The 23772-nt window shown below is 40.1% G+C and overlaps 1 protein-coding gene across 2 annotated transcripts in view; it reads left to right on the top strand.

The window, feature by feature from the left end:
* The first annotated feature begins 4987 nt into the window (after positions 1-4987).
* Positions 4988-23772, top strand: part of ube2f (ubiquitin-conjugating enzyme E2F (putative)) — an 83436-nt gene continuing 64651 nt past the window's right edge. For both annotated transcript variants that reach the window (XM_061723957.1, XM_061723958.1), the window contains exons 1-4: positions 4988-5179; positions 10408-10586; positions 11701-11730; positions 15765-15830. In XM_061723957.1, coding sequence (XP_061579941.1) covers positions 10472-10586; positions 11701-11730; positions 15765-15830 — 211 coding nt within the window. In that variant the 5' untranslated portion in view covers positions 4988-5179; positions 10408-10471. The remainder of the gene's footprint in view (positions 5180-10407; positions 10587-11700; positions 11731-15764; positions 15831-23772) is intronic.

Raw genomic sequence — 23772 nt, forward strand, 5'->3', positions numbered from 1 at the left:
TGATCATCCCTGACAGTTCAGCAAACCAACAGAATACCGGTATATATAATATGAGCAATAGCAATAAGGGGCTTCCACTGTTTTACATTGGCACTCCTTAATTATCTCTTTGATGTATCTACCAGAAACACTCACATTTCTTGATCTTTTCCATTAAAGAAGTTAGCAGCGTGACCTAACATCTGTCATGAAGGAGAGATGAAAGCGTACAGATAAGATTCATGCCTTTGAGTCAACTTGGACTCGGGGCTTGTACACGACATAACTGCAAGAAAAAAATCCTAATATTTTCATATCTGGCATGCTGCTTCTGACTTCAGGTAAATAATATCTGAGTGGCTGTTGGGCCTCAGTGGCAAACATCAAAGCTGAACGAACCTAATTAAAGGATTGATTTTTATGAGGCTTCGGAATAAAATAAACAGAAGAGTTTCTCCTGAGGCATTTTCAGTGTTAATCCCCCCTCTTTGTTCTTAATCTCCCTCTTCACTCGGTTGTTGATCCTCAAGACCCAGAAGTGACAGTAATATTTAATTTCAAACTGAATACTTGCATCTTAAGTAGCAGAGTTTGACATTATTGTGTCATTGAAAGAAAGAGAGTAGAAAGTTCTATTTTGTTCATGTTACCATCATTTTCTCTAAATTGTCCTTGGACTCTTTTCTTCATCCAGCACTGCAGTTTACTTTGGCAAGGCTTCACCTCTCCTATTTTCATGATTCAGCAAGTCCACTCTCAGGGTTTCTTCTGTGGTCACAACACAATGTCATAGCACGCTGCAGAAAAAATACAGATGCACGCTCTGTCCTCATTCGACACTCGCTGCATAACAAAAGCAATGCGTGAAGCACACCATGTGAGGAGAAATGAGTGAACACAACATAGTTGCAGGGGCAAAGCGTTTGGTGTATAAGCATCATTGAAAGCCCGATGGCCAGCACCTGTCTAAACAGATGTAGATGAAATGCAAAATAATCCCCAGCACCAGGATTAACTCCCCCAAAAAACAAATTGTCATCTGACCTGACAGGGCAGTCAAGAAATGTTTTTTGTTTAGGCCATGACCTCCATGTTCCTCCCATCTCCATGACAATGGGCTACGTGAATCACAGTTTCGACTGAATGCTTGAAGGTTAGTTGAGTCGGCTACAGGAAATGAATCCACTGATTTTCTATTTGCAGTCAGCTCTGCTATTGACGATATTTTTCTTGTTTTATTTTTCTTTTTTATTTGCCAACTAAAAAAAAAACTAAATGGAATAAATTCAGTTCAGTTCAATTTGCTCTATTTTTAATTGCCAGTTCACAAAATAAGTAATCTTTGGGCACTTTACACAAGTGCATACAAGTTTAATCAATTCAAATTAAATATGGTCTAATTACTATTCAATGAAAACCGTGTAAATCCACCATGGCATAATCTACTTGTTGGGATAAAGAAGCGGAGTGAAAAACAAATAAAGAAAGGGGGAAAACACAGCCTAAATAAGGACACCAAGAAGTGCAATGAATCAGTTACTGTAACTCAGTCATCCTTATTATTCAAGGACTTGAGGTAGACAGGAAAACCTCCTCATGTACAGGAAGAAATCAATATATGGAAAAATACACATGACGGACGGTTGTCTACCTGGTTGGTGGTGTGAGAGGAGAGGAAACAGACACCAAAAAACAAAAAAAAGAAAATAATATTAGTCCAAGGAAATATTTAATGACACCAAAAAACAGAAACATAACCTTTAAACAGCAGTTATGGAAAATACATATACATGAAAAGTCCAGAGAACAAAGTGAAGAAGGTGCATCATGGAAGGAAACCCTAGGGGGGGGACTATACCCTAGCTATACAAACTTGACCAAAAAATGGTTTTAATCATAATATTAAAAGGTAAAGACTTTATCCTCATCCCAAAAATAACTTGGAGTTATTGGTGTAATATACGAACAAGACTTGAACCATCTCGTTGGTCCATCCATCACTTTTTCTTGTAATCTCCAGATTTGTCAAATGTACTTGCATCAAAATGTCTCTGGTCCAAATGGTCTGAATGAGTTGTTGTGGTCACATGATTTAAGTACTGAACCTATTTAGAAATCCAGATTTGCAGAGACCCTCTGCCAGGAGGTTCCTTTAGCCAGCCTAGGTACTTCTCCCACAACAGGGACCATTTTCAGCCTTTAAAGGTTCCTGAAATTTGCTTTTGCAGGGCTGTTCCTGATAATAGAGACACGAGATAATGGAGCTCCTGCTTGTGAGAATGTGCCTAGTGGTATGACTTGTGTGGACTTGTAAATTCTATAGCACAACATAACTGGATGATGATGGTTGTACCAACAAACCCTTTTATACACTTTTTGTACTCAAAGATTTGTCTGAAGGAACCCTATCCACATTATAAAATAACTAGAATGGCATTTTTGATTCTTGTCAGAGGTTTAAAGTTGCAAGTTATTCTGGTGTTCTGGTGCTCCATCTTCCCTGGTGCTTTGATTCATATTGTTTTGGCCCCTTATGGAAGTTCACACACCATAGTGTTGTTTTAACTACAGAATGTTCCTTTAAGGGGCCTAAGAATGTAAAAAAGGACACAAATAGAAGACACTTCGATTTTATTTTATTTCTTATGCTTTCATTGTGCTTTTATGATTTCATATGGAAAACCTTTAATGCCTTCACCATCAACATCCTCTGTTTCTGCAAAAATCACATGGAGTCAAGTATTTTGGTATAATGCATCATGTCCATGCCTCTGCAATGCAGAGGTCTGGAACTCCAGTCCTTTAGGGCCGCTGTCTTGCATATTTTAGATGTCACCTTGTATCAACACACCTGATTTAGATTAATGCATCATCATCAGCTTCTCATGAGGGTCTGCTCAAGTCCGCATCTTATTTATAGTTTTCCTTCACTTTTGCTATTCTGGAGTTTAGGGAATCAATCACATATAGAGGGATACAAACTGAACACAATGGCTTCAAGTGAACGCATAAGATTCACGCTGTGCAAATATATTCTACTTATTTATTATCATTTATTAATAAATGAAAACAGTCCCCATCAATGCAATCACAAAACGGTGAAGTAAGCTTGGAACAAAGTGTTTAGTTATTATATAGTGTAATATAGAGCGCTACAGGATATCATTCCTGCCGACCCTAAAGGAACTTTTTATTGCAGATTGATTAATATCCCTTCAAAGATTAATCATGCATAACTGAAGTTAATTGAATGGCATAAGAAATAATTTCAGTGGAATTCCAACGGACTGCGAAAGGGATGTTAATGATGTAATCAATATTGATTGACATTACAAACTAATAAATGATATGGAGAGACATATATGTAACCACTGATTGGGCTAAGTAAGAAGCACAGGACAATTTTATAATATATAAACAGCTTTCCTCTTTAGACCATTTCCTTATTTGAGCTTGGAGAATTTTTTCTAATCTTTGCTTAAAAAAAATCATGTTAAACTACTTTTTGGTAGAAAGTCTCAGTGTCTTCAGTCAGAGGTGTCTTTAGATCTCCTGCAACACAGTCTCTATACAGGAGACCCTTGCGGCCCACAGCCAGAACTGAAGCTTAAACTGTGTTTTTAATACAATGCATACCTGTCAACCGTACTGTATTTTAGCCCTCTTTCCGGCCGTCCCCCAATATTAGTATTTTCCCATAAAGTTCCCATTTTATAACAATAATAACTCCTTTTTTTCCAGTGAGTCAAAGGATAGAGTTTAAAATCTTACTGCTGGTCTATAAAGCACTGAATGGTCTTGGACCAAAATACATGCTTGATCTGTTAGCTCCCTATGAAGCTCCCAGACCCCTGAGGTTCATCTGGATCTGGTTTGTTGTGGTTCCCAAGAACCAGAACCAAGCAAGGTGAGGCAGCGTTCAGTTATTCTGCTCCTCACCGGTGGAACAAACTTCCTGTAGACCTGAGGTCTGCTCCAACTGTAGATCCTTTAAATCAGGCCTAAAAACATTACTGTTTACTGAAGCGTACTCTTAAATTAAACTTACCTGCTGTACTCTACTGCCTTTACTTTTAACAGCTTGTGCTTTTTATTATTTTACTTCTTTTCTTATCATCTTATTCTTAATTTTTTCAATCTTATTTGTTATTTACTGTCTAATTATGTCTTGCCGCTTTTAATGTCAATGTAAAGCACTTTGAATTACCTTGTGTTGAATTGTGCTATATAAATAAATTTGCCTTGCCTTGCCTTGCCTAAAAAGCATTCCTGTGCCTCTCTAAACTGAATTGTCACCGGCCTCGTGAGAACTGCCACTTGCTGTAGCCTGGTTCTTGCGAGGTTAGTGGCAACACGTGAACAAACTCGGAACAACAAATCAGAGAGATGGATGGATGTAACCAGAGAGAAGGCTTCTGCCAAAAAAGCGAAGACTTTGTTTAGATATCTCTAAAAATGAGTTACCAAATTAAAGTTAAAATGACAAATTAAAAGAAAATGTAAATGTTTTACTTGAAGACAATCAATTTGTATATTCATTGAACATATTTAAAATAAATAAATGTGCTTTAATTCCCTTTTGTGTTTTGATTTAGGCTCTATTATAGGAATAAGAATGTCCACGACATTTCAGTGTCAACAAAGGTTGGCCTATCAGATTCTGAGCACATAATTGTAGTTTTAAAGTGGTTGATGGGTAGTTGTTTAGATTTCTCGTAAACCTGTCTTAAAATGTAGTACTGGACCTCTGTTGGGATGGTGGGACGGCTGGCAGTGGAAAATTTCCCTTATTTTTAAATCCCAAACTTGACAGGTATGTACAATAATAATAAACGATAACAGTACTGATCTACAGAAGCAGGGACAAACAGCAGACATTTAAAGTCTTTTAAAAACTGCATTACCGGTGTTCAAATTATAATTAACTAGAACAGGCTGGAAGTGCCGGTACTGCGGAACTGAATGTGGGCTGTCGTGTCTACACGGACCACAACAACAACAACACTTACTGCACTTCCGCTGCCCATGACACCGGAGCGAAGTTCTGACAGCTGGTTCACAAATCAGCTAACAGCCCCAGTCCAGCCTCCTAATCCCGGGTTCTGAGGGTGTTTGGAGCCGGACGAGCTGCCGTGATCGTGAGCAGGTGCTGAGCCCGGAGGAGCTGAGTATGGTGTAGCAGGAGCTAGCTCAGCAGCAGGTAACCGCTAGCCCCGCTAGCACCGGCACCTGCGGCTTCTACTCATGTTTCTTTCTTTAAAACTCATACCATTACACACATGGATCCGCTGGTTTGTGGATTTACTGTATCATGAGTTGAGGTTCAAACTGTGATTAGCAGTGATGGGTAAACGAGATAGTTAAGAAGGTGAATCCAAAGTTTTAACATTAATCATAAATCAGATAAGACTGTTCTCGGTTGTTCTGGATCATGTTTGTTTTGACTGTATTCTAACGGCTGGTCCTGGATCCTCGGAGAGGGGACTGGGAGATTGGATTTTTGAATTTAGGATATTGTAGGAGACTGGTTTAATTATGCCTTGATCTTGTTTATTAATTGTTTGTGTTATTTTTGTCTTTTCTGTCTTTTCTTTTCTTTTAAATTTTTACAAGGCATACAGGACTGTCTCAGAAAATTATAATATTGTGATAAAGTTCTTTATTTTCTGTAATGCAATTTAAAAAAAAACAAAAATGTCATACATTCTGGATTCATTAGAAATCAACTGAAATATTGCAAGCCTTTTATTATTTTAATATTGCTGATCATGGTTTACAGTTTAAGAAAACTCAAATATCCTATCTCAAAACATTAGAATATTCTGGGAATCTTAATCTAAACTGTAAACCATAATCAGGAATATTAAAATAATAAAAGGCTTGCAATATTTCAGTTGATTTGTAACGAATCCAGAATGTATGACATTTTTGTTTTTTTAATTCTATTATAGAAAATAAAGAACTTTATCACAATATTCAAATTTTCTGAGACAGTCCTGTATATGATATTGTGAGGAAGGGGCAGGACTAAATAAGCGTTCTGCACATTGTTTTGCTGTGTGTTTTTATTTTTGGATGAGACTGTTAAATTGTTTTGCTTTTTTTATATTTTGATGCTTTTAATTTGATGGGTTTTGTTGTGGTCGAGACAAAGCCAACAATAAACAATAATAATAAAACCCGGGTTCAGTAAGTTTAGCTCAGTTCAGTGAAAACGGCCAAACGAAGCAGATGACATGAATTGATGAGGAATTATGGTTGACCTGATGTAAATAAATATAGACTGCACTAGACCCATATACCATTTGTGACTTTATTTGCCTATTAACCCATGGATCATCCATAAAGCTCCCTGCAGTCAGTTGAACAGCAGCCAGGTGTTGGGTGACTGACAGCTGAGGCTGGTGGGCGTTGAGGTGCACTCAGTGACACACATTTCATGGGCCTTGCTGACAACCGACACCTTCACTTTTACTTCCCACCTCTCACCAAGCGGCCCGGCCGGATTCAGAGTGCAGCTAAATGATCAGAGCTCAGCAAAAAAATGAAAAAAAAAAAAAATGAAATGTATTATGTTTCCCTCCTCCCCCCATCCCAGTGTTATCCTTCCTCTAAAAATGGCGTCCGTATTAATGGTGCCATCGGTGTAAACTGGAGTCAAGTTCTCTCGTCTGATTTATGTCTGACCTGGCAATAAAGCTTTTTCTGATTCTGTTCAGATTATTACATATAACAGTCTATCAATATGCATTTAATATCAGGCCAGGGTATGACTGTTGCCTAAATTGTTGTTTTAAAGAACTCATATGGTGTCTGAAGTGACTACCAAACCAACGTTAGTAAAAAAATGGACCAGAATGTGTGGGCATCAAGTTGTCAGAGGGCTAAGTTAAAAATCGTTTGTAATTAAAAAGCAGGTACCGTCTTGAATTGTGGCATATTGTTTTTTTTTTTTTTTTTATATTTTTTATCCTGATTTTTTTTCCCCATTATATCATCCAGTGCTCCTACCCAAGTGCCATCCTTTACCAACCCCGGGAGGGCCCCGCACTGAGCTCAGGTCTCCTCCTTAACCTGAGGAGTGAGCAGGCCGCATCTTTACACCAGACAGGGTGGGGCTTCTCCGGCCGGACGTAGCGCGTGGAAGGATCACGTTATTCCGGCCAGATCCTCCCCACCCCATCTGGCGCCCTGGTTGGCCAGAGGGGGCAGTAGAGCCCAGGACTGCAGCATGATTTTGTGAGGGTAGCTCACATTAGCTACCCAAGGGAACACGGGAGAACATGCAAACTCCACACAGAAAGGCCCTTTCACCAACCCCACCCAGGGTGTGGGCACTGGAGTCATGGGGGAACTAACACGCACTTCAGCGCCCACAGCGTCCCCGGCAGGAATTGAACCCAGGACCTTCTTGCTGTGAGACAGCTACACTACCAGCTGCGCCTCCGTGCCCCCGGCGTATTGTTTTCACAGAGTCTCCTCCTAACTCGTCCTTGCTCTCTTGCATCAACTGTCACTGAAATGGCGATTCCTCTGTTGGCTCCAGATATTTGCTATGTAAAGATGTTTGTTGAAAGTTGGATATCATCCACTCGTGAAGGTTGTTTACGCATAAAGATCATGTTCTGATGAACACCCTGACACTGATTTATTTTTTATACTTCAAAGTTTAAAATCTCAGCCTGCAGCTTTAATTCTCTGCTTGGGATTTCTCACTGAAACAACTCTCTCTCTGCTCACTGAGTGTTTGAACGCAGACCAGTACGTGCTAATTTAAATGTCAGTGTTGTGTCTGGTGTTTGTTTGGGGTCACTGATTTTAGCAGATAGTGTATCTGGATAATATCACATTAAATGTTGCATGTTGCAGATGCTTTATTTTGGTTCCTATGTTTACTTTTGTACAAATTCAAACCTGAAGTGAACCCAGATTTCTGCTTTTAATCTTGAAGGAATTTTGTCTTCCCTAGTCACCAATGTTTTGGGGGACTGATACGAATAAGGTTTCATACAAAGGGAAATGCACGTATTTAAAACTTTGGATTTAAGGAATTCATGTTAGATCCATCTTGATTAATTTTAATCGAGATCGACTGTTTTCATGACATAAAACATTAGAGCTGTGACAAAAGAGAGGAACTACTCAACTCAACTTTATTTATAAAGCGCTTTAAAACAACCACAGCAGAAACAAAGTGCTGTACATGAGAGGACACACAATCTACTAAAACTACTAGAACTAAGACACTATTTTATGAAGAAAGTTGTGACATATCAGTACAATGCAGTAAAGACCAAAATTAAATACGAATTATTAAAACATTTTTTCCCTTTTGTTCCATGAAAGGCCCAAAATACTGGTGATTTTAAATTTAGAAATGAAAATGAACATCTGTGTTTGACAGATATTAATAACTTTATCTGATTATTTCAAATCATTGTGAATTAAAAAGTATTTTCCCTGAATTGTATCATAAGCCATTAATTAGATGTGCACAGATGGCGTAAAAGACAAATGTGCATCCTTACTGGTAATTATATTAAATCCACTCAGACACTGTCCAGCTGTGTGCATTTATGCTTGTCATATTCACAACCTTTTGCGGAGGACTTTCCAGATTTGTCTGTTTCTTTTCTTCTTTTTAGTGTAGCAAATTTTAAGTCAGGTCTGTTTCTTTTCGACCTGGTTGCTGTTTCATGGTGTTAATGGTTAGTGAAATCTATGTTTGCAGAGCAGATGTCCACTCTGAGGTCAGTTCAGTTGTGTATAACGACTGCTGCAGCAGAAAAAACGGGAATGTTTGAAGGAGCTTCTTGATATTTACAATTTGTATATCTGCTGCCTGAGATGTGCCTAATCTTTATGGATATTATTATAAATAGTAAAAGCTGAAGTACGGTATAGTACTTTGCAAAAGCCGGTTTGCTAAAGTTTTAATGACATTCATAATTAATTTCCAGTCTCTGCCACATATAAATAGAATGTCCAGAAACCCAGCTCTCTGAAACATAAATAGAATTGAATCTTAATATTGCAAAAATCTGTATGTGATAGTCTCCTAAAAAGAAAAGATTCATCTTTGCTTTGTTTGGAGGGAGTTCGGGACTAAATTAGGGCTTCAGTGGATCATTGGATATGTGGACAAAAATCATATCGTGTTGCAGTACTTTTAGGCTGAATATGATACAAAACAGTACTTTATATGAACTGTGTTAAATGGTAAATTGTAACTTTTTCCCCCCTACAAATATAAGGCAAAAAGCACACAGTATTTATAACCATGTAGCTTTAAAGGTAACTAAACAAATCTCTGCTCCAACAAAATCCTTCATGGTTATTTTGACATTTTGACCTCATAAAGTCAGAAATGTCTTAACTTTCGGAAACTGAAAATTTTCACCTAACTTTAACCCCCCACCCCCCAACTTTATTTCCTCCGATGGCTCTAAAACACTCTCATGTGTGTGAAAGAGGTCTGGGTGCAGATGCAGAGAGGGCCTGAGGTCAAGCATATATTTAACAGAGAAAGCTCTGCTTTACCTCTTCTCTATGCGATAGGAGGAAAACAAACTGCTGGATTGGTTCACACGGATCACATAGTGAGATTTCTGATTATTCATGCATTTCTGGGGAGGTGAATGTCAGTTTGGAGGTAGCTGAGGAAGACTTACATCAGTTCGGCAAAAAGCCCATTATAGGTGATAAAGTATTTTTTTTTTTAAATCTTGTGCTTAATATAAAGGTGGTGTATAAAATGATAAGTGTATGTCAGCATTGCCACACATGGAAGTCAGCAATATACTGTATATTGATCATATTGACGCGTGTTTTATTAAGTACCCCTTATGCTAAGCAAAGCAAGTGTTGTATGTCTTTATTGGACTTTTAATTTGTTTGGGTTTTTTTCACTTTTTTTATTAATATTTTAATTTTAAGAAAAACAATTTCTTTTATGTGAAATTCTTTGAGTTTAAGCAGGTATCATTCCTGATTCTCTTTTGCACTTTTGGATCAGCTATAAGATTACATTTAACGAGTTGAATGTTGTTAATTTAAGCGTTTTTACTTGTAATTGGAACAGCTAAATAAAATCAACCTCCCCCCTTTTTTTTTCTTTCTTTTTTATTTCACTCTTCCAAAAAAAAAGTCAGGCTTTGCTCAAAATTTGTGGTATAATCCAAACCGTGAGTGATGTCATCATTAGGTATTTACATCAAACAGTGAACTTGGTTTGAACAGTTAAATTCTGAATAGTGAGTGTTTTATTTTATGTTCATGATATCTTGAGGTGGAGTGACCATGTAAACTTGGGGATAACAAGACTAAATCCTTACTGTATATTTTTTGGCATCTCAATGTTGGCATGCAAAGGACTAATTTTTTGTTTATGTAGTTCTTATTTATTTTATTCCTGTGTGTGATTTGCAGACATTGAGGAGCAGTGCAGCACAGTGCGCCGTGGGTCAGACAGGCATATCACTGCAGCGTAGCCATGCTTACGTTGGCCAGCAAGTTGAAAAAGGACGATGGAGGAAAGACGGGCCGTGTCTCTGGAGCCGCAGACTCCACCCACAGGGTCTCCATCAGAGACAGACTCCTTACCAAAGGTACAGAAGTGTCTTCACACGCTTCTCACTAAACAAAAGAAGCAATGTGCTTTATTTGTTACAATATTGCAAAGGCTGGTCTTTAGTTTATTTACTTTTGGGGACAAAGTTTTGAAGAAGCATTAAGTTATAAATTGTTCCAGAGACTTAAAAGTTTTACTTCTCGGCCTTATCAACAAACTCTAAAATACAATTTGGTCTCCATATATCAAGCAGGTTTCACATAAATCCTGTTTTGATTTATGCCTTGTTAAGTCACAAAAACAATCTAAAAGCTGTCCTCTGTTTTGATGGATTACCTTACGTGAACAATGTAACGCGAGATTGTGAAATTTGTAGACACACTGTTCATAACCACACATACACCACGTGTACTTCTACATGTCAAGATGGGATTTAGTGTGCATTATTTATTGGGTATTGTTTATGTGCTGCCTCATTGTCTTCCAGGCTTTAGCCATCACCTTGTTTGGATATTGTTTATTACAGCCATCTCCGAATGTCACTGCAGTTCAGTGTTTGTGTTCTCTTGAAAAAACTCAGTATTTGGGTGGTTTTAATAAGAGGTGACAAAACAAAACATGGCTTTGGTGGAGAATACAGGACAACTACACTTCAACTACTAAAGTTTATTGGTCGGTAGCGACTCGTATTACAGGACAAGCATATAACAGTGGGCCTTTTTCTGGAAGCAGCAGTTCCTCTGGATGAAGAGAGGAAAGTGGCAAAATGTTCTGCAGTTTATAAAGATAAGATAACTTTGGCTAAGGTACAGGGTGATGCAGAAATGGAAGGCAATGAATTACTGCAAAATATTCAAATCCATATGTAAGCTTTGATGTTAAGCGGCAGGTGCAGAACCATTATGCACATGGATGCTTGGATGCAGCTTGTCATTGCCATTGTCAAAGTTTCACTCACGTTATCAACCGCATATTTTAATGATGTGGTTGATACAAATGGGACAACACACTTTTCTCACAGAGCCTCTCCCACACCCACTGGTGATCTTGCATGTTGACCTTGTAATACTAAGAATCACATGTGTTTTCCCCACTTTACTCTTTACTCTGTTCTCAGCTCATTGTTCTTTTTTTTCTTCTTTTCACAACAGAAGTTGCAGAACTTGAAGCCAATCTCCCTAGTAAGTATGCCTCACACAGAATCTCTTTCAGCTCTACATCCATCTTCTGCTACTCAGTGTAATTAAAGCAGACAGCTGTGTCAATATGCTATGACTTTACCATAAAGATAATTATAAATCGATCTTTGATCAGTATCAGTGTAAATCATTTGGGGCCGTTCAGTTAAAACTCAGTCGGTTGGCTGGTCTCCCACTTATACTCACAGATGTATCGATTTTAAAACGTAAATTGCTCCAATTATTTAGAAAATAGTGTTTGTAATTAACCATTAATTTCTTTTGGTCACTGAATATTTTGTATCCGTCAAAAGTTGTTGTCTATTGACTCATTCAATTAGGTAGAAAACTTCTTCTGTACAATAATTTCTTTAGAAATGTGTAAAAGTTAAGTTGCCCAGCTCAAACTTTTAAACTCATTCTACTAAGCAGCAAAAAGGTTATGGTGCTGGAAAAAAACTTGTGTGATGTGGATCTCCAGGGAACTAATGTGGACCGTGCAGGTCCCCGGTGACAGAGTGGACATGTAGCAGGCATGTATTAACATCCATCCATGCATCATACCCATCTCATCCTGTTTAGTCCTTTAAGGGACTGGAGCCACTTTCCACCGAGCTTCAGTAGTTGAACAGATGACAGATCATCTCAAAGCCCAGGGCTATAAAAGAAGCCAGGATTATCGCCCCAATCCCACCTCAAGTGCTTGTGTTTGGCAACCAGTATGTGCTTCATTAGGTTTTCATCAGAAATATTCAGTGTGGCCAAGCAGTCGCACTTTGGTCTCTCTGGTCCAAAGGACATTGTTCCAGAAGTGTTGCGATTTGTTCAGGTGTACGCTCACATCTGTGCCACCATATTCTTTGTGAAAAGAATAGTGTTTATTTATTTATTTAAATGCATCATAAGTTAACATTTACACATTCCATATTACAGTATGTTTTTCCTGATTGTCAAAGATTCAAAATTGACTTAAGCTGTAATATTGTCACTGTCAATTTGTCTTTTTTGAAGAGATGCACAGTTGATTAATCATCCAATTAGTTTTGATATTGCAAACTCAGCAGGAATTTTTGCATTTTTTTTTCTTTTTCCAAAACAACTGTGTTTTCACTTCAGTGGAATTTGTATCTGTAGATTTAGGTGCAGATCAACCCAGCCCATGCATTTATTTAACATGTAGTCAGCCCTATACTCTCATCCTAAACCCAGTTCAGTTCAAAAAGAAACATCCTCCACTTGTCTCATTGATTGGGCACATGACGGCCAGTAACGTGTTCGATTGGTTTGGGAAGGGAACCAATAGCAGCAGAGTGTGGAGGAACAGAAGGGGGTTCTCACGGACTAACAGAGAAAGAGAGAGGGTAAAAACAGCTTTGTTGTGGTGCATATTCAATATGTGAAGGGAGCAAAATGGCACAATTTAGAACCTTTAACATACAATGCCATGGAAAGAAAATACACACAAAAAAAAAGACTGATAAAATGTCTTTGAAATTAAGAAAGCATTATTGGAAGAATATGCAACTTTTAAATGATTCAGATCAATATGAGATCCAAAAGAGTGGAGCAGTGATCCAGACGAGCTACCTCATCTAAAGCACCCAATATTGTGGTGTGAGTTCATGTATGGACGAGGAACTCGGGAGTTATGTCTCTTGAGGCATATGTACAGTTAATGAATGGATGGGACATGGAGAGGATGTCGATATCTTCAAGGTGGCAAGTTCTTCTAAGAAAAGAAAAGTATGCAGGACCAAAACGTCATCATTTGTGTATATATTTAGCTACTGTTTTCAAAGTCAGCTTGATTATCTTTGGGCCAATCCCAATGTTCACCCTACTCACTAGGACTAGCCCTCACCCACGACCACTTCACCCTCAAAATGAAGCCACAAGGAGTAGGGCTTTGTAATCTTCCCTAGGGATTGGGACACCACTTGCTACGTCACTGCGTGGTTTACGTTCGGGTACGTAAGCGGTCCTGGGCATTTCACGGATTTTTGTGAGATCAGGTTGAAAACGTTGCAACTTCACATTAAGCCTGAATTATTGTTCCGCGTTACACCAATGCAGAGCCTACACCACACCGTACGACGCGCGTCGCCGCGTACCCTACGCCGTAGGCTCTGCGTTGGTGTAACGCGGAACCATAAATCAGCCTTTATTCTGGCGAGATCTGAAAAAACAGCAAGTGATTATGTACATTCACTGAGTGAATATTAGGAAAGTAGAATATATATTTCTCGCTAGAAATCTAATCAAAACACATTTTTATGCATAAACTAACTCAAAATATTGATTTTATTCACTAAAAAATGAGAAATGTCTGCCATGTTTTTTTGTTTGATTCAGTATCCAAATGATGATGTAAAGCATTCTGGGAAATTTTCTCTGGCCCTCCGTCGGCGAGTCAGCATCTGAAATCCGTCGCTCTGAAGGGCTAGATTCATACCCCCTACCCCTCGATATGCTCACTACTCCTACATGCAAAGAGGAATTGGGACACCACTACCCTCACGGGAACGTGCAAAATTTAGGGGTAGTGCTGAAAAGTAGGACTAGGGGGTGTATTGGGACTGGCCCTTAGTCTGCTTTGGCTTTAGTTTTTGTTTAAATAGTCATTCTTATATGTAATGCTGTTCATTTTTCAAATTTAAGAGGTGATGGGGACCAGATAAGTTCAAACTGAAAGAGAATGGGCAGTTTTTCACATGATTATATATGATTCTGTAGAAAATCTTAACAAATCGATTGTTTTTATAAGTCGTTTTTTTCTTTTTGTCTGGTGGTTCTTAACTTGGTGACGGATGATGACCTTTTTGGGCAGAGGGGATTAGAGCTCAGGAAAGGTGAAGAAGGGAAATCTACATAGATATTGTAAATAGTGAAGGGTCAGAGCAGCATTCAAGGCGGTGAACATTTATTTCCAGGAAATGTTTCCCATCTGCTCTATATGTTATTAGACAAAACTATATAGCTGGTCAGTGTGACATAACCTAGAACATGCTTGGACTCTAAGGACATATTACTAATGCTGTGAGCTGTTTCCACTGGATACTGTTTCGGAGGCTGTATGAAATGTTCAGCAACAACAATGAGGTAAAGCATTGTTAAACGTTTAATTTATTCTGTTTGCATCGCTGGTGTGATCGGATATCACCTAACCAGGGATCATTGTTACAGGCTTATCTGTCAACTGCAAGAGCATAGTGAAACAGAAGATGGATGTGGATATAAGAGGCGAATTGAAGGCAAATTATATTCATTATCCTGAGGTCGTATTCAAAGTTAGCTGCCCTACAGGGTTTGTTGACCAGGTGATTCTCTTGCCATTATAAGCCTTGACTTCGATGTGCTTCCTTGTGTGGTTTGATATGTCTATTGTTGAGACATCTGTTTTGCTTTTCGTTTAGTACATTCCCCTTTAATGACCTTCCTCTTTACTTCGTCTGACTGAATTTATGACTAAGCTAGAATTTCCCAATTTAACCCAGTAATATACTTGCATGCAGTGCTTGAACAAACAGGAAGTATTTTGTACTGAACACACCAGGTGAAGCAGAGACAGTATGGTGGGAATTCTGAGTTTGGCAATCTTGTGATGAAGGAAATTCAGATTTTTTTTTATTTTTTGAAGTAAGATTATTGTAAAAAAAAAATTTTTTTTTACTTAAATTAAACTTCCTACATACCATCATGATTTATATATCCCAAAAAAAGTGAAGAAAACAAAAAATCCTGTTTGATTTCTGCAAGCAGTACGTCTCTGTGATCACCAGGGGGCGATATGGTGCCACAGGGACCTAAAGGCCGGGCATAAATCCTACTCTCAGTGAAAACAGTGTAATTAGATTGTGGTTTAAGAAGGATTTTATGGAAATACGTTATGTTATTGATTTTGTTTTGTTTTCTATAATACAACTAAGGCAGGTAAAAAATGTAATTGTTTAACCTTTCAAAATGTTTCTGCCTCAAACCTTTGATTCTAAAAACTGATCATTTTCCTTCTCTCTCTCATCTCAATTGTTTGTGTGCAGGTACATGCAAAGCCAGTTTCCCTGATGAGAATAAACTGCATCAGTTTCAGCTGGCTGTGTCTCCAGGTAAGAGGAGAAGACCTTATTCTGTTACTTGCATAAATAACATGAATGAAAGAAAAGTCAGTTTCAGTTGTTACCATATGCCTTGATTCTTTGAATTTGGAGTATTGCCTACACTTTTTGGTGTGAGGTTTTTTCTTGATTTTTTTATTATTTTTTTTTTCCATATTTGTTTTGAACCTTTTAACGTAATTAATGGTACAAGGTAAAACTTGAAAACCACAAATATGGAATAAAGAATAACACTCAACACTAGGATAATTGTACACTGATAAGTATAAGATTTTGTCTAGTGAGAGGATTCTTAAATATAAAGAGCAAAACTGGAAGTGTTTACAGTTTTTCTGTTTTCCTCTGCGACTCCTGGAGTAGTCAGTTTGAATGGCACTTTGAGCACTTTTTGTGTTTCTGCAGTACCACAGCACTTTTATCAGTTCTGATGTGCATGCTGCTCACTTCAGCAGTATTCCCAGCTCAGTGGGCTACCTGTCCATAACACAACCACAATACAACTACAACACAACCACAGTGGTGTAGAAATACACACATCTCTGGAAGTTCTTTTACCTGTCACTTATTGCTCCCTGCCTGCCAAACACAAGGTTTCATGTTGTCTAAGCCCTATGTAATGAAAATGTAATAACTTCCTTTTACCTTCACTTATTTAACAAAAAAAGGTAACCAAAACACCAACGTTAAAGTCGTCTTAAGATGCAGTGACATTAGGTAATCTGTACTGTAACCAAGCTCAATTATCCTCTAAAGACTGGCTTTTTTCTCTAATATGAATATGATGGGATTCCTGGTGTCTGGCACGGTCAGGAGTTGTGCTTGAGTATGGTACGGTTGTACGTGGAGTTGCATTTAAAGGGGGTGTGCGTGCATTATATGGATGACATGTAGATTCAACAGTTCCTTGTGACAATCATTTGAAAACACAGCAACGTAATTCAGATTCTGAGACCTGTCTGAGTCTGTCTGACCAAAGAGGAAAAAATAAACTCAATGTAATGATGTCTGTACAAGCAGCAGTCATGAGAACACGATTGAGACCAGAATAATATGAATGCGGATCGGCGGGGGAGTTGTTGAGGGGGTTCACTTGTCGAGTGCTCCCTTACAAGGTCTAAAGAGACAGTTTACATTATCTGGACCATTCAATGATGGGTTACACTTGTTAATATACCTCCATTAAAGGAATATCAGTTTCTTTTTTAAACCTTTTTTTTTTTTTGTTTTAGGCATGCAAGTAGTTATTTCTGTCAACTTAGTTTACAGTTCAATCCATCAAAGGGATTGTGGCAGATGATTCCTACTGGCCTTAGTACAATATATTTCCCTCCCAGAAGAGAATATTTGAAAAACACATTAGACATCTTCTGTTGAAAATCCCCCTAAAGGTTTACCCTGTTTAAAGTTCAAACCATAGAGGCTACTGATGTGTAATGGGATGATGGGAAAAATCATTCTTATATAGATTCTTAATTGATTTTGAATTTATTCATGAATAAGAAATAAAACCTTTCTAGAATTGATTTACTTTTCAGCAAAAGAAGGCCCTCCACCCATCTCTGTGGTCTTCTAAAATGAGAGTGATGTTAGTGATGTTGGATATTAGCTGCTAAAGTTGTTCAGAAACTGTTGGTTTATAACAGTTTTTGGTGCGTTTAGTTTTTAGAATGTATTTTTTTGTATATACTTAAGTCAGTATGGAAGAGCAGAGGATGCAGGCAGTGCAGCCACTTTTCTCTTCAGTGAAGGCAATCGTTTCTATGCAGATATATCGCTCTGATTAATATTCATTGTTTGAAAAAAAAAATGCATTTGAGTTAATTTGCAACACCACAGATGTCTTGGCTCACAGCATCTATGTTTACCTAGAACTGAAACTGATTTAGCCCGTTAAATATCCAGCTGCTGCCCATCAATCCCAGCACGTCTCTGGAAGCAGTAAAAAAAAAAATCCATTTTTGTTTTTGCATTACTACAAGTGTTGACTTTTTATCTGTAAAAAGAGGGAATATACTTACATTTACATTTAAACACTTGGGTCTAAATTAGGCCTGTCTTGAAAAAATCGATTCTCCGATTTTAAATCGATTCTCATATTAATTCCTAAAAATCGATTCATATGTCTAAAGATCGATTTAATTTTTTTTTTTTTTTTTTTGTTTTTTTTTGTTCCATCACTACATTACAACTTTTGGTACTTTTTTGTTTATGCCCAAAAAAGGAATATTTTGTTGGACAGGAGAATAACTGGTGCCATGTTTTTGCCTTTAAATATGTTTAAAGGTATGAAAACATTAAAGTTTTCAGTTATAATTGCATACATTGTCTATATTTCTTTGCTTTATCTACTGTCTTGGGGTTACATTTGCATAAATGTTAAAAACCAAATTATCATAAATGGGGAAAAAATAAAAGCGATTTCTTTCGTCCTCTGTTTCCTTCCTGGATCTGTTTGATAATTCTGACCCACACGATGTTTCTGAAAGCAGTTCTATCAGCATTCTGGGAGGCGATTGGTCCTTACAGCATCATTAGCTGCCAATACTTGCTGTTGAATCTCAATATAATACTAGTATCAATATGTTGCATATAGTAAGGTCATCTTATGGGATATTTGGCAAATCTGGGAACTAAATCGTTACCAAGAAATCTCTTCACCAATGTGTTTCTAAAGGTGTCTAATAATATGTCCTAAAAAGTTGAAATTCAACTCCTGGGGGAAACCTCATAAAAAAACTGCACAAAGTCGGGGTACCAATAACCGATTTTCGAAAATTTGAAAATGCTTAATTTGGCCTTAAGTAACTTGCAATGGGTCAAACTGGGGGCTTTTCAATATTCTGAGTTCATTGCAAGTATTTATTTTTCACCAAAACCACTCCCTGGTGGAGAAACGGCCACACCCACTTTCCCAGGTCATCGTTCATCCCGGTGTCGTGCCAAAAAGTGATTGCCTGCCAGAATCTGATTTCTCCCCTGAAAATGGGTCTTTTTATCTGCCAAAAATGTATTGAAGGCCAAATACAGTTAATGAAAGGTTGTTCCTACCTAAATATGATTTGATTTCATTCTTGAGCTTCATAATATAAATACTAGAGCTCACAGGATTGCTTTTAACTCTTTTACAACACAAAATAGGCATTTTCACCTGCCAAAATTTGATTGAAGGCCAAATACAGTTAATGAAAAGTTGTTTCTGCCTGAATATGACTTGATTTCATTCTTGAGCTTCATAATCTGAAAATCTGAGGTTTTAGCGCTATCGCTCAACGGGCTGCTGTGCGTGCTCCCGCGGCCACAAATCAGAAGAAATCAGATTCTGGCAGGCAATCACTTTTTGGCACAACACTGGCAATGCCCCCCACTCACACATAGCATATGTAAAAAAAGTTTAGTTTATTCTTTATTGTTTGGCATGATGAATAGGCCAAGTCAGTGTTTAGTGATGGCTGGGATACACTGAGTCTATAATTCAGAGACACAAAACTACAAATACTGCTACCTTAATGACAGGAACGGAGATGGCAACCCAGCTACATCTGGCACTCTTGATACCATTGTGGAAGAATTTGATGATCAGATCGATGAGGAGGTTGCAGTAGATTATCAATATAGATTTAAACATGGTCTCTATTCATGGAAACACTCCCTTTCATTCCATGGGTTGGATCAAAGTAACCTCTCCGGCACCACCTTTGCCAGATCCGCGGACAACAGCACCTGTCCACAGGGTAAAATTGAAGGCCCTTGCCAAAGCTAAGCTCCTGAAGCAAGCTGAAGTGAATATTATTCCATTCATGAACATGAAACAGAAGGGAATTGTAGCACGGCGAGTGCTACGGGGGCCGACCGACAGGACAGAGGACACACGTTTCAGTTTCAGAACTCTTTATTCACCAACCACCAACACATGCTTCAGCTCCTTCACAGCAGACGAGCCCCTTTCTGCTGTGCAGCCATGCCTCATCAAGCCAGGCAGGGTGGAGAGGTTGATTGGGGCCACCGGTGCCCTAATAAACCTGGTTGCAGCTCCTCCACCCTGCCACAGGAATAAACTCCATCACGTTTTTTCCCATTGCTGAACTCTCCTCCTCTTTGATACATAGCCAGCCATTCCTCACACCGGGTGAAGTACTCTGGGCAGCAGGGTGGGTGATCAAAGCTCAGGATCCTGACTTCCCACACACCAACTGGAATGGCTGGATGAAGAGTATCCATTCAGATAATGTCAAGCAGAGCACGCAGATTGATTTCCTCCCAGTCATCGATGGTAACCCTAATGACCACAACACCATCTTCACCACTCTCAAAGAGTGCATCTGGCTTTCTGCAGGCAAGGTCACTATAGTGACGTTCGATCTTCCGATTTGGCTGAAGGCTGTGGATATTATTAAGCAGGCCAATCTACCCATCATTCCGAGGTTGGCCAGGTTTCATCTGCTGAAGTCCTACCTTGGATACATTGGTAACATCATGAAGGATTATGGTCTACTAGAGTTGATCCAGCTGATTTATCCGGGGAGTACGACAGCCAGCCACATCCTGGATGGAGGATGTTTTGACATGCCTTCACTGAGGAGGAGCTTGTTGGAATGAGGACCTTCATGGAGATGGTTGCTGATGGGAGCCAGTCACACAGATCCAGTGGTGGTATTGTTTGAGCAGAGATTTGAAGAAACCTTCAAAAGACTTGCCAAAGGAGGACGAACACCTGCACTATGGGTGCAGTACCATCACATGGTAAATGTTATTAAGATGTTCATCCGAACTGAGCTGCTTGCAGACCACAATGGGCACCTGTCCTGCATTGCTAGCTGGATTCTGGACATCTTTGCAGCTACAGGCCATCATCAGTATGCCAAAGTTGCACGGCTGTAAGAAAGTTGCATAAAGCTTTCCACAGGGGGGATCACTGTTTGCTCAGACTAATGTGAAACGAATTGTAATAAATGCAATCTTATGTAAATGCAAAAAAGGGTGTGGCAGTTTTTCCCCTAAGGAATGGTTGTAATGAAAAACAAATGCTATAAATGAACTCAGATTCATAAAAAAAACCCTAGTTTGACCCCTCACAAGTTAATTAAGGCCAAATTAAGCATTTTCGATTTTTCAAAAATCGGTTATTGGTACCCCGACTTTGTGCAGTTTTTTATGAGGTTTCCCCCAGGGGTTGAATTTCAACTTTTTACGACATGTTATTAGACACCTTTAGAAACACATTGGTGAAGAGATTTCTTGGTAACGATTTAGTTCCCAGATTTTCAGACGCTTCCCTTACTAATAACTAGACAGTCATATAATTCATGCAACAGCTAAAAAAACTGTTTTATTAACAGTAACCCAAATCAATATCGAATCGGATCGTGATAATCGATTCTGAATCTTAAGAATCGGAATCCAATCGATTCTTGATATTTGAATCGATCCCCAGCCCTAGTCTAAATATGTGGTTAGTATTTGGCTTGACAGAGTTTGAATTATTTTTGTTTTGTTCACCACTACAACTATGTTGCGCAAGAATTTTAAACAATATCCTTTCTTGTCCTGGAAGAACTTTGATGGAATGTTTTTGATACACTTTAAATGATGATTACTGTACTTTCTTGTTCCTTCATCTGATGACATTAACCAATCAAACTTGATTTGTAAAGCACTTGTCATACAACTAGTGCAACACAAAATGCTATACACGATTAAAATGATAATTGTGAAAGGAACCGTAAAATCTCTTCCATGCCTCACCACCTGGACGTATGACAGTACCGGTAGTCTTGATCACACACATACCTGCATCCATCCATCCATCCATTGTCCACCGCATTATCCGAGTCCGGGTCGCGGGGGCAGCAGTCGGAGCAGGGATCCCCAGACTTCCCTCTCCCCGGACACCTCCTCCAGCTCTTCCGGGGGGACTCCAAGGCGTTCCCAGGCCAGCCGAGCGACGTAGTCACTCCAGCGTGTCCTGGGTCTTCCTCGGGGCCTCCTCCCGGTGGGACATGCCCGGAACACCTCACGAGGGAGGCGTCCAGGGGGCATCCTATACAGGTGCCCGAGCCACCTCAGCTGGCTCCTCTCGATGGGGAGGAGCAGCGGCTCTACTCCGAGCTCCTCCCGGGTGACAGAGCTCCTCACCCTATCTCTTTTTTTTTTTTTTTTTTACCTTGTCTGCACACATATTATTGAATTATACCATGACGGTAGAAACCAAAAGTGTATATATGTGCATTATTACTATATGTAATATATACATATATATACGCACACATATGCGTACACATACATAAATATACACATACAAACCCAGTGTTTTTTTTTTTTTTTTTTTTTTTGGGGGGGGAGGGGGTGGGGGGGGGGGGTGACGACATCCGCTGCCAATCCAGGAAGCAGGAACACACGGAGACACACGTCAAGCACTGGAAATCTGCAACAAAAAAACCACAAACAAAGCACGAAACCGGCACGGAGCCAACCAAAACACGAACAGCAATCGACCTAAATCTTGAGATCTGATCGCAGTCTGAGCTAAGCTATCGCTACCGCTACCTAAACCCAAAAACTAGAGAGCCAGCATGCAGGTGAACAAGCCAGTGTGTATGTCTATGTGTGTGTGTGTGTATGTATATGATCATGCGTGTGTGTGTGTGTGTGTGTGTGTGTGTGCATGTGACTAAATGACTATATGTGTGTATGTGTGTGTGTGTGTGTGTGTGTGTGTGTGTGTGTGTGTGTGTGTGTGTAATAAACCAAACAAAGCTCCACCTGAAGTGTATCTATAGTGGGGGAGGGGGGGGAGCGACCCCGCCACCCGCGAGACCAGAGGCCGACAAGGAAGAGCCCGGAACCCAGGCCACCGGCAAACCCCACAGAGGGGAGAAGTAGGAGGGAGGCAACCCACCGCCCGCGAGGCCCCCCCCCCGCCCGGCGGCGGCCGAGGGGGCCCGCGGGCGGGGCCCCCACGGCGCGGAAAGAAGCAGCCAGGGATCCCGCGGCGGCGGACCGCGACCCAGGCAATCCCCGGCCACCCGGTCCGGGCCGGACACGCGGCCAGGAGGCCCTCACCCTTCAGGCCAACGACCCCCACCCGGCAGGGGGCCAGCCCGCCCGGAGAGACAGAGCCGCCCCGGCCGCCGACGCGGGCAGGCGCACCCGTCCCCCACGAAAGTGGCCCTCCAAGACCAGAGGGGCGCCCCGCCGTAGAGGCAGCGGGGGGGACCGGAGACGGGCCCGGAGAGAGGGAACCCCCCAACAAGGCGACACCCGCGCAGGCCCGACAACGGAGGGCCCCAGACCCAGGCATCCCATTCATTCATCCATTCACCTATCCGATACCTATACTAATAATAATATAATATACTATACATAATAATAATAATAATAATAATACTAATAATAATAATAGTAATAATAATAATAACCATCTTTGTATAATATAATATTGATAAATTATTAAGTTTTTGATGTCCTGCCAATGGAGGCTCAAATCCTCCATGGCAGGACCCTTCCATACCGCATTCTCACCGACACAGACATACAATCACGCACCGTTTCCCCCTCCCCGGGGGGGTCCAGCACCGCCAGAAGGCACCCCAGGCTGCACGGCGGGCCCCGCCAGGCCCGGGTAACCCGACCCACCCGTCCGAGGCCCAGGCCGGTGAGGGAACGCGGGTGATGTGGGACCCCCTCCCGCCCCTTGTGTTGAGTGCATGTGATTAATGCCATAAAAACAGGGAGGAGGGAGGGCCAAGCATCGATTGACACCGACCCCCCCCCCTCCCGAACTACGTGTCCTTGTCAAGTGTATTTATAAAGTGTTGAATGTGCAGTGTCTAATTTGCTGTTAAAACCGTGAGGCGGGGAGTGCCGGGCCACGCGGAACAGTGCCCCCCACGACCCGGACCCCCCGCCTTTCGCCTATGTGCGTATGAATCGTGTA

This window comes from Cololabis saira, chromosome 6 (genome assembly GCF_033807715.1).
Source record: "Cololabis saira isolate AMF1-May2022 chromosome 6, fColSai1.1, whole genome shotgun sequence".
Lineage (NCBI taxonomy): Eukaryota > Metazoa > Chordata > Actinopteri > Beloniformes > Belonidae > Cololabis > Cololabis saira.